The sequence below is a fragment of the Fistularia commersonii genome, chromosome 14, assembly GCF_037954325.1.
Source record: "Fistularia commersonii isolate RoL2024-O1a breed Wild chromosome 14, RoL_Fcom_v1.0, whole genome shotgun sequence".
Classification (NCBI taxonomy): domain Eukaryota; kingdom Metazoa; phylum Chordata; class Actinopteri; order Syngnathiformes; family Fistulariidae; genus Fistularia; species Fistularia commersonii.
In genome coordinates this window covers 3,633,861-3,645,869 of record NC_141297.1, presented here as the reverse complement: position 1 = coordinate 3,645,869, position 12,009 = coordinate 3,633,861, and the positions used below count along the sequence as shown (strand labels likewise).

The window sequence follows — 12,009 nt, the reverse complement described above, 5'->3', positions numbered from 1 at the left end:
TTCATACCACTGATCTCCTGTTGACAGTCACCGCACGTGTGTGTGTGTGTGTGTGGGTGTGCAGACCTCACACCCACACACACACACACTCATGCTATGCTGACAGGTCACATGACCCATCCGAACGTCCAGGTCACAGCTGAGCTCCACATCAGCTCAGACACAGAGTGGGCGTGAACATGGCCGGCTCGTCGCTCGCGGGAGGAACAGATCAGATCCAGCTCGCCATCCCCTCGTCTCCTCGCCCCCTCATCTCCTCATCTCCTCGCCTCCTCGCCTCCTCGCCTCCTCGCCCCCTCGCCCCCTCGCCTCCTCGCCCCATGGACCGAGGGGTCAGATGAGTCACAGGCTCTTTGCATCAGCTGATCGATGGAGTCAGCGCACCCCTCCTCGCCAGATTCGCTCTGCGCCGCTAACAAACTTTTCATTGATGGACTGGAAGAAAGGGCAGTCGTTGAAGGGAGGCAGGGGAGGGGGTGGTGTGTGTGTGTGTGTGTGTGTGTGTGTGTGTGTGTTTGTGCATCACATGTTCTCTGTCGGGGGGCTCTCACGTCCTGACCAACAGGAAACTCACCCTCAGATCTTCTCTAGAAACTTCAGGGAGCGAATCCAAAATATTGGAATTGTATGTGTGTGTGTGTGGGGGGGGGCGATGTTGGGGCCTCCGTTGGATAAAAACAAACCCTTTGACCACCATGCTGGTTGCACACCTGGCCTGAAACTTTAAACACACACACACTCCTACTACAGGTGTGGAGTCAGCATGTTTCCACGGCGACAGAACTGAATCGAAGATGGTTGGAGGATCTGCTGAGGACGGGCCGATCGGTAATTATTACATAACGAAACACCAGCGTGGGGGAGAGGGAGGCGTAGAAAGAGGGGAGACGGCGGTGATGGGAGAATTGGACGGGGGTAGATAAGGGTGGGAGGTGGAAGGGGTGTGTGTGTGTGTGTGTGTGTGTGTGTGTTTTGCGTACCAGTCCGTGCAGAGTGTGAAATGTGAACTTTGAGTGAGGAGGGGAGGATCCTCTCTCTCTCTCTCTCTCTCTCTCTCTCTTTCTCTCCCTCTCTTAAAGCCGGTGTTGAGGAGGAGAGCGCCCTCCTCACTGAGAGATGCACTGAGAAGGTCCGACGACACACCCGCACACACACACACACACACACATACACACACACTTCTATTCAAAGACAACGTCAACGGCCACTCACTTTTGCTGGACGTCTCATGGATAAGCCCCACAGGACTCCGTTTCCCATCATGCACCGGCCAGGGGACATTAGCGGGGGGCCTTCCAGGCCGGAGAGGGGGGCCGCCGGGCGCTGCGTCCCCCCCAGGAAGGGGGCTCCTCTCTGGGCTTGGCTGCTCCTGGGGGCCCTGGTGGCTCCGGGAGCCTGGAGCTCTCTGGATGAAGACCAGGAGGAGCTGCTGGTGGAGCTTCACAACCACTACAGGGGACAGGTTTCCCCCAGCGCCTCGGCCATGCTGCCGCTGGTAAGACGCCGGAAGTAATTAGAAGTAATTAATGGATTTAATAGATCTATATATTGACTCCGACCCTATCACCCCACCTGATTGGTTGATTAGGCTTCTAGACACCTACAGGGGAAAAAAATGTCGAACCATGACGATCCGCAAGTCCTCGGAGAACGTGACAAAGTCAATCGAGTCGTCATGCAGCAGGGCGGGGGGCGGGGGGGGGGAGGGGTCCACCAGAGGCCCCGGACCTGGAACCGGGGTTCTGCTCGGCCTCCCCGCTTGGCTCGGTTCTCTCGGGCGTGTTTGAAAATGACAATCTTAATCAAACTCAGACCCGAGTCTTGGAGCGGTCGGTCTCAGGGAGGGAACCCGGGCCTCGTTCCAACGCCGCCAGGCTTTCTTTTACGTATTCAAATTTGGTCGTCCTGGCAACCGAACAAATGGTCATGTCAGGGCTCTTCATCCGTCCGCCAGCGAATCACAGCCAGTGACTTCCGGCGGGGCGGGTCCGATACGTGGACATATCCCTGCGGAAGAAGACGGGCGTGGACGTCAAACGCTCCTAGTGGTCAAATGGTGGAACTGCGGGCACAGACTCTCGTCATTTTGCCCGAAAAGACATTTCAGTTTTAGCTGCGGGTTTGTTTCCCGGCCTCATATTGGTCGAAGGCCTCCGAGGGGGGCGGGGTTTATTCCCGAGCGCTCGCTGACGCCCCCTGGAGACGGTCGTACCGCCATCCGATTGGTGTTTTTCAGGATATCCGGAGTCCTGGGTTCCCCCTGTGTGTTCTCCATGTTATCCTCCCTGGGCTTTCCCAAAAAAATATATGAAGATGTCCGATTGTTAGACTGAACGGTCCAGTGTGTGATTGACAGCTGATCTGTGGAGGTTAAACCCCCCCCTCTCTTGGCCCCAGCGACCAACCGGGGCGTTCAGCTGGATTGACGCACAAAATAAAACCAAAAAAAAAGTCAGGTTGGGTCTGAACGAACATCGGGGTTCGTCGCGCGGCCTTGGTTACCGAATCACGCCCGTCGCCATTGGTTACGACAATAAACCATAACAACCCCGGGGTGTCTCATGGTTGCTGTCGATTTGGAGGCGAAGTGAAAAAACAAGATGAATGAACGTTATCAGACAAGGGATCGGGCGGGTGGGGCTTGGGGGGGGGGGGGGGGGGGGGGGGATTCTGAAAAACCCCGATGAAATTTAATCGAATTTAATCGCAAAAGGTTCCGTTCGGAGGAAGCGCAGATGATGACGTCACCCCCACCACCACCAAAACCCACCACAACCCTCCACCAACATCCCCACCGCAGTGTCACAGGGCTACTCGTTGTGCTCAGAAAATCTAATTGACTGGCATTTTGTCAACGGTCAGTTTAACCCACGGCTGACCAGACAACCGCTGTGTGTGTGTGTGTGTGTGTGTGTGTGTGTTTGAGAGAGAGAGAGAGAGAGAGAGTGTGTGTGTGTGCTTAACATTCAGGTGAACATTGATCAGGTGGAGGAGGTTTGCAGCTTTTTTTTTTTTGTTTATGTCCTGGTGCATGTATCAGTACGATAGATACAGCCCAGTGATTGGTTGAAAAGATACAGCCTGTGATTGGTTAAAAAGATACAGCCCGTGATTGGTTAAAAAGATACAGCCTGTGATTGGTTAAAAAGATACAGCCTGTGATTGGTTAAAAAGATACAGCCTGTGATTTGTTAAAGTGATACAGCCTGGTGATTGGTTGAAAAGATACAGCCCAGTGGTTGGTTAAAAAGATACAGCCTGTGATTGGTTAAAAAGATACAGCCATACAACTGGACTAGTGATACAATCAAGTGACTGGACCACAGATACAGCCCAGTGATTGGACGATCGATAAGGCCCAATGATTGGATGGAGGATACCCACCAGTGATTGCATGATGGATAAGGCCCAATGATTGGATGGCAGATACCGCCAAGCGATTGGCCGATAGATAATGCTCGGTTACCGGTTACAAAGATACACCCCAAGAATGGGATGGTAAATATGGCTCAGTGATTGGACAACAGATGTCGCCCGCTGATTGGATGACAGACAGGGCCCGGATATTGGACCATAGCTATGGCCCGGTGACCGGACGACAGATACAGTGCAGTGATTGGACAACAGGTACTGCCTGTTGATTGGACGGCAGATACTGCCTGGTGCTTGGACGATAGGTAACATCCAGTTATTGGACAACTGATAAGGCCCAATGATTGGCTGATAGATACGGCGCTGTGATCGCACGATTGATACCACCCAATGATCCCACGCTCGATAAGGCCCTGTGATTGGGGGATAGATACGGCCCAGCGATTGGTTGGTAGATATAATCCAGTGTTGGGGACAAGAGCTACCGCCCAGTGATTGGACGACACCTTTGGGCCAGAACGTCATTGATGATCTCAATCACAAAATGCGTGACGTGTCTCAGATTCTTGTCCTCAGAGTTCTGTCAGAACCCAAGGATCTGATCCCTGCCAGCTGGAGAACTCGGTCCCCTGGCCAGCGGGGAGAGAAGATCCCCCTTCCAGACTTCCCTCTGGCAGCAAGTGCAGTATTTATACTCCATGACAACAAGTATAAATATTAGAGGTGTGAACACGGTTCTATTTTCTGTTCTTATTGACAACTTCCTGGATTCAGAGGGATTAGAACTGTCACCGGTTTGCAAGATATCTCCAAGTTCTCATCCATGGGTGGACCAGGTTCCTTCTCCATGGTCCTCAAGGGTCCGGGGGCCGGGGTCAGTTGCTTCATTCAAATATCTTCACTGAAGAATGTCCAAGGATGTGCATAAGAGGGTGAATGGTTGGATGATTGACGGTTGTCAGCCCCGCCCCTCACCCCAGGGGAGAGCTGTGATTGGCTCAGCTCCGCCCCTCACCCCAGGGGGGAGCTGTGATTGGCTCAGCTCCGCCGCCCTACCGTCTGTTTCTTGGCCGAGGTTCCAGTCGAGGAGTATTGTCGCTCCGATGGGGACGGAAAGGAAGAAGTACAGATAGAGTAGTGAAAGTACCAATACTCAAGTTACTTGGTGTACTTTACTTTGACAGGTCTCATCCTGGTCTTGGACCTCCTTGCATCTGGAACCCGGTTGAGAAACGCTGATCCAAAACAAAGGAAATAGTAATAAAAGTAATAACTCAGTGATGACCCCCAGATATCTGAAATCTGAAGGAATGAGGAAATTACTCAGATTACTCAGTCACAGTAATCCCGGAGAGGGTGAGGAAGATCGAGTGTTCCAGGTGTTCATGGCTGCTGGCACCGATCGTCCTCATTGATCTGTCCGATCAGGTTTTTTCAATTATTTCGGGATTTGAGAGAGAGGGAGGGAACAGATGTGTGTGTGTGTGTGTCTAAAAAGGATCTTTGCAAGTATAGAAACCCCACTGGGATATTCTATCATTTTAATTTTCTGTTGTGTGTGTGTGTGTGTGTGTGTGTGTGTGTGTGTGTGTGTGTGTGTGTGTGTGTGTGTGTGTGTGTGTGTGTCGGGGCAGCAGGAGGATATTGTTCTTAACTGGGAGGAAATGAAGGAGGTTGTCGGACAGACGAGTGTCTGCAAAATGTTTTTTCAACCACTGAGGTGTTGCGGAACGAGGGGACGTGGATCCGGGTCGGTCCGGTTCGGTCGCCGGGGAACTGGTCAGGACCGGTTTGGACCAAAAACCAGGAAACTCTGACCTCCTGTCAGTAATATCTCGGGAAATAAAGTGATTAGCTATTATGCTAATGCTGAACTTCCACTGACATCCAGCCACAACTTAGGGTGCCAGGTGTTTGCTTCACAGCTTGCATGCTAACTTAGCAAATCGACAAAGAAAAAAACAATAGTAAACTTTAAAAGCAGGCTAATAGATCACGAGCGATTGGCTAACTAGCCAGGTGGCAATTCAAATGAAACATCGGCTTTATAAACAAACAAGCTAACAGTCTAAATAAGCTAACATCATAGGGTTTCCTTTAGCTAACTATTTAGCACTACTTACATGACAACCAAGGGGTCAAAAGTAGCCGACAAGCTAGCAGGCTAATTGTCCGGGTGCTGATAACGAGGGAGACTCTGGGACAACAGCGCCCCCTGCTGGTTGTTCAACACCAGGCCAGGAGGTTGAAACTCAAAAAGAAAAAAAAATATATCAGAGAAATAAAACAATAGTGAGTTTAAGAAACATCACGCCTGGGTGATGAAGAACTGAACACAAATCAGCTGCTTGCCGGGCGGGCGTGCCTGTGTGTGTGTGTGTGTGTGTGTGTGTGTGTGTGTGTGTGGATAATGTACATGACCTGAAATTCATAACGCAGAGCAGATGTTGAACCGCCTGGAGAGCCGGAGGAATGTGAAGGAGACCCCTGACTATTGTTTGTGTTGTGCATTGTGTGTCAGCGTTGAACAAATAAACACACACACACACACACACACACACACACACAAACCAACAGACACACACACACTGAACCGACAAGGATATTAAACTCTCACTGAGAGCCCTATTGCCCCCCCCCCCCCCAGCTCACAGTATCCTAGCAACGATGACTCAAATCATGAGACGTCTGTCTACCATCAGAATAGGCTTTATAAGCCGAAGAAAATACCTTGAGAAGATAAATAGATATGGCGGTGCCGTCAGGAGGTTCTCCACTGAGATCTTGATGGAGACCCACCGACGCTCGCAGAGATCCTGCTTGGAAAAAGACAAGAGGAGAAGCTTTGGAAGAAACAGCAGGAAACAGTTTGTTTATTATTTCCTGATGGAGGAATCTGTTGTTCTGAGGCCGTAACAACAGGATCGAGTGTGTGTGTGTGTGTGTGTGTGTGTGTGTGTAAGGGTACAGCGAGGCTCATTGATTGGTGGTCAGAAGGAACAGGATCCAAACAACAGCTGAAAAACAACTCACTTTTATGACATTTCCAGCCTTATATACAGTATATGCACATATATGTAAATGCATACATTCATATATTTATTATATATAAATACATGAATTCATATGCATGTACAAAAATGTATGTGCATATATTCATATTGTCATTATATAAAAATACATGCATTCATATATAAGTACATATATGTTAATACATACATTTATGCATTTATGTATTTTTATATAAATGCATGCATTTTGTATATTTTTACATAGATATTTGTGAGGCTTGTTGACAAAGGAGCTTCCCGATTGGTCAAATCGCACAAAGAACACATTGAAAAGAGATGGAAAGCGATCCGATGTTTTCTGTCCCTCTAACCTTGTCAGAATATAAATGTATTAAATATATATGAATAGAATCTACATTTACTGTACGGTACAGTATATTCATATGAAATTAAAAAAGAAATTATTGTTTTTAAGCTTTTAAAAATCTAATTTTATTAGCTAAAAAACAGAAACAGGACATTTTTTTTCCACTATTTCATTTTAAAAAATATATTTCTCAGTGTCTAAGATGCAAATGATACTGGTGATATTTGACTTTTCTTTTGTAATTTATAATTTTAATAATTTCACCCAAATCTGGGTCGGATGGTTTTTATTAAAATAAAACAAACAAAACACACAACAAAGAACAAAAACTCCCGAAGGATGAAGTCAGAGGTTTTTAAAAAAAACAAACAAGCAAGTGATTGCAATCCATGGGGATTTGCTGGGTTGTGTGTCTACATGTGTGTGTGTGTGCGGGTGAGTGTGAGTGTGTGATATCCACTTTAATCAGAAAATTGGGAAAAAAACAAAGTAATTTGTAAAATAATAATAATAAGATCATTAAGATCGTTTGACTGTTTATTCATTTATTTTTCATCGATTAATTTGTTGACTTTGGGAAGCCAAAACAAAACTATCTCATCCTAATATTTGTATTTTTTTTAAATTTGCAACATCTTTTTCTTATCTATAATAGAGTTTTATTCTTATTTATAAAGGGTTAAACAAAACAATACAAGATTCCCTACCCAAAAGTCGTCCAGGTTGAGGCTCTCATCCTGTCTGCTCATGAGCGCCCCCATGTGGCCGGAGGCTGAATTACACCCAGGGAGTGGGGGTTGGCTGCTTCAGAGAGAAACTAGTTCCTCGTCTGCAATCGGTAATCGATTGGTCGGTGCCGGTCGATGCAGATGAAGGTCCTGCTTGTTGTGGTTCTCCATACCCCCCCCTGGCCCTGACCCTGGTCCTGGTCCTGGTTCTGCAGCGGTGGGAAGACTCCCTGAAGCTGAAGGCGGAGGCGTATGCCGCCAAGTGCATCTGGAACCACAACCCGGAGCTGGAGGACACCGGGGAGAACCTCTACGCCAACACGGGTCCTCTGGACCTCACCAAGGCCATGGAGAAGTGGTTCCTGGGTGAGTCCCATGCGAGTACTGCCAAAAGTATTTCTAGCCATTGAATGGATTGAAAAACAGTTCCACTTCCTGTCATGTGACTGTAGAATATGTGGACTACGACTATTATAACAACAGCTGCGATGAAGACAAGATGTGTGGACACTACACACAGGTAACACACACACATAAAATCTACAAAAACACACACACAAATACACTCCACACAGGTAATGCACATGTGTATGTTGTGTCTAGTGCCTGACGTGTGTGTGTGTGTCTGTGTGTGTGTTTCAGATGGTGTGGGCAGACACACACAGAGTCGGTTGTGCGTTTCATCTCTGCGACCAGATGGAGGGTCTGGGCTGGGAGAAGGTTTCCTTCCTGGTCTGCAACTACTACCCAGCGTTAGTATTACTACCACTACAACTACTACTACTATCACTACTCCCCAGCATTAGATTACTAATACTACCACTACTACCCAGCGTCAGTATTACTACTACTACAACTATTACTACTACTACTGCTCAGTGTCAGTATTACTACTACTATCAGCAGTGACATGCAGTCAGGGGAGGCAGGAGAAGCCGTGCCTCACTTGCTAATCTTGGAAAGAAAAACATGTAAAATGAAAAAAAGAATTAAATGGTTCTTTTTTATATCATTGATTTGCACTTTAAATGCATTTTTCATTTAATTTCACAAGTTTTAGATTGTTTTTTTATTCAAAATGGCAGAATTTTCACATTTACCCTTCAAATAGCGAGAAGTGATGTGCAGTGAGGCAGCGAACTGTTGAGCCTCACCGTAGATTGCGCAATGACAGCTGACTGCTGGCATGCTCTGCACTAAGACTATATCGCTGTCTCTCTGTATGTCGCTATTAAAATGATTAAACACTTCAACTACATTTCCTATGGACAGTATTTTTTTGTCAACAACTGTATGTGTGTAACTAGTTTATTGTACTGACCATTGTGCCATTAGGTGAGGCATGCAGTTCTCCTGCCTCACGGTAGATGTCAGTATGACTACAACTACTATTGCTACTACTAGGACTATGACTATTTCTATACAGCAGCAGTATAACAACAACAACAACTACTACTACTACTGCCACTGCTACCCAATGTCAGTATAACTACTACAACTACTACAGTGTCAGTATTACTACAATTCCTAGAGCTTCTACCCAGTGTTATTACTATGAGTACCAATGATACTACTTATCACCAGTATGAGTACCATACCAGTTGCTGAGTACTTCTCAGGATGAGCATTACTAGTACTACAAGGCCATCCAAGTATTTCTTGAGGATGCAGTACTGTCATATCACTTGATTGTGTATTAATATGTCGCCCCCTTGTGTACACAAATGATATCTCAAATGTGTTGCATGTGTGTGTGCGTTGATGTGTTGATCAAAAGTGTGTATGTTGAAAAGAGTTGTGTATCCGTGAGTTACTCAGGTAACAGGTGTTTCGTATATCGATGCAGTGGGTGTGTGTACTGATGCAGTAGGCATGTGCACTGATACAGTACCTGTGTGTATTGGTGCGGTGTGTGTGTATACCTGTGTGTTCTGATACAGTATGTGTGTGTATACCTGTGTGTACTGATGCAGTGTGTGTACCTGTTTGTACTGATGGAGTGTGTGTGTGTGTGTGTGTGTGTGGGTATCTGTGTGTACTGATGCAGTGTGTGTGTATACCTTCGTGTACTGATGCAGTGTGTGTGTACCTGTGTGTACTCATGCAGTGTGTGTGTGTGTGTGTACCTGTGTGTACTGATGCAGTATGTGTGTGTGTATACCTGTGTGAACTGATGCAGTGTGTGTGTGTGTACCTGTGTGTGCTGGCCTCAGGGGGAACTATGAAGGCGAGCGTCCGTACGTGGAAGGTGATTGGTGCTCCCGTTGTCCCGACAACCTGGAGATGTGTGAAAACAACCTCTGCGGTAAAGACCTTCTTCACCTCCTCCCTCTTTCACCTCCTGTCCTCCCTTCTTCACCTTCTCTCCTCCATCCTCCACCTTCTCCATCCTTCCCCTCCCCCTCCCTTCATCACCTCCACCTCCTCCCTTCCTTCACCTCCCATCCTCCCTTCTTCACCTCTTCTCCTCCTTCCTTCACTTCCTCCCTCCTCCCGCTTTCACCTCCTGCCATTCATAGTAAAGTAATCTGTAATCTGTAATCCCGGGTTTGAGGGAACTGTTTTTCTGTCCCTCAGTGAAGAAGGAGGAGAGTGAGGACGAGGACGAGAAGATCAGCCCTCCTCCCGCGACCTCTGACCCCTCCCTCGACTCGGAGGAAGATGAGGGGCAGACGGAGGTGGAGTTGGAGGTCGTCGGGTCGACGGTTCATCCTCCTCCCGCGACGATCGGCCCGACCCCGCCGGAGGACGAGGAGACAGAGGAGGAAGCGGAGGAGGATGATGATGATGATGAAGATGATGAAGATGATGATGATGTTCCTCCAGCTACCACCACCTCCTCCAGCTTCTCCCAGGAGGACTCCTTGGACGTTCAGCCTACTGAAGTAGAGGACGTGGAAGACTTGGGGGGAGGAGCGGAGGAGGAGATAAAGGAGAAGGAGGAGGAGGAGGAGAAGAAAGTGGAGGAGAAGAAGGAGGAGGAGGAGATGAAGGTGGAGGAGAAAGAGGAGACGATCAAAACTTCAGACAAGGGCGAGGAGAAGAAGAAGCAGGAGGAGGAGGAGGATGAGATGAAGGTGGAGAAGAAGGAGGAGAAGAAGAAGGAGGAGAAGAAGGAGGAGAAGGGAGAAACTAGACCCAACAATGTAAGAAACAGAGGGAAAGCCGAGGTGATGGCGGCCGCCGCCTCTTTACCTCCACCTCCTCTGCTTTTAGTCCTTCTCACTGGGTTCCTCATTCTGCGGCTGTGAGGAGGAAGGAGACCAGGAGGAGGAGAAGGTGGAGGAGGAGAAGAAGAGCACGCCGTCTTCACCCCGGTCACAAACACGAACTCGGTCAGCTGAGCAACGGAGAGTCGGACTGGCGACTTCTTCCTTCTCCTCCCCCCTTGGAGGTCTGGGTTCCTCCAGAAGACTCCAGAAATTATTTTCATTTAATCGCTGGTTTTTCGGGGTCATTTCTTGAAAATCTAATTTCCTCTGATTCGGTTCTATCGATGGACATCCCATTATTTCCCACCAGGCTTTCAGGACCTTCTGGATCTCTTCGGGACCTTCTTGATCTCTTCGGGACCTTCTGGATCTCTTCGGGACTTTTTGCCACACTCTGCAAATCCGCTTCCTGGTTTATTTCCCCGCCACATTAAGGGACTTTTTTTTCGCCGCTTTAAACACGAGTTATTGGAAATTTTCAAGATCTTTTTTTTTTTTTTAGAGGACCTTCCTGAGTGAGTTCCCTTCAGTTACCATGGCGACGCCCTCGGCCTCACTCAAAACATGCCTTGTGAAGGGCGCTTCCTGTGAGTATGCATAGGCTAGCCTAGCTTAGAATAACTACTTGAAAACTGCTAGCCTAGCCTAGCCTAGTCGAGTCCAAATGTAACCTTTCCCTTCCTTAACAAAATAAGCCTTTTTTTTAAATTGCTGATCAATATTTCTATCAATACATCGTCAAAAATCCGATGGGTCAGTCCATCCGTTACCCCGACGCGAACAATCGCTCGGATTTTAGTTTTGGCGTTGCTTTCATTTTGAAAGGGAAGGGAAATCTTGCACATTTGGAAAATGGCGTCGTCAACACCAACAGCCGATCAGCCGATTATTGATTATCTGCCGGGGGGGGGGCTTTTTCTATTGTTAATTGTCTGTGTGGGTTTTTTTTTTGTGTGTGTTTTTAAATTGACGACCCTGCTTCCACCCTGAAGAACGCGAGTGGGCGGAGCCTGGGATGATTGGTTAGAAGACAGGAAGTTGACGTTTCTCCATTAACGGCGGCTGTAAATGTCTGTACATAAGATTAATAAAACAAAAGTCCCATTTCGACAAAATAGCGCTCGTCTTTCGTCACACCCGGACACAAAGGGAGGGTGGGGAGGAGGAGGAGGAGGAGGAGGAGGAGGAAGATGAGGCGGGGGCGTGATTAAAAGTTTAAAGAGGTGAAAAAATAGAGGAAGAGGAGAGAGCGAAGGAGGAGGAGATGGAAAAGGGGGTGAAAAGAGTTGAAATATTCATGGCGAGCTGCTCTCAGGGCT

The 12,009-nt window shown here is 47.8% G+C and overlaps 1 protein-coding gene across 1 annotated transcript; it reads left to right on the top strand.

The window, feature by feature from the left end:
• Window positions 1-1,097: 1,097 nt before the first annotated feature.
• LOC147226922 (uncharacterized) lies at window positions 1,098-11,805 on the top strand. The gene is made up of 6 exons (XM_086159624.1): window positions 1,098-1,495; window positions 7,694-7,844; window positions 7,931-7,998; window positions 8,121-8,230; window positions 9,692-9,783; window positions 10,056-11,805. Exons 1-6 carry the CDS (start codon window positions 1,229-1,231, stop codon window positions 10,727-10,729), a joined length of 1,362 nt encoding a protein of 453 aa, XP_086015750.1. The 5' UTR covers window positions 1,098-1,228; the 3' UTR covers window positions 10,730-11,805.
• Window positions 11,806-12,009: the final 204 nt, after the last annotated feature.

Bases quoted from the DNA above. Each gene is read 5' to 3' on its own strand.
- LOC147226922 (XM_086159624.1), top strand. From the start codon at position 1,229: ATGGATAAGCCCCACAGGACTCCGTTTCCCATCATGCACCGGCCAGGG. The intron at 1,496-7,693 runs GTAAGACGCCGG...CTGGTTCTGCAG, and splicing joins CCTCGGCCATGCTGCCGCTG to CGGTGGGAAGACTCCCTGAA. The intron at 7,845-7,930 runs GTGAGTCCCATG...ATGTGACTGTAG, and splicing joins CATGGAGAAGTGGTTCCTGG to AATATGTGGACTACGACTAT.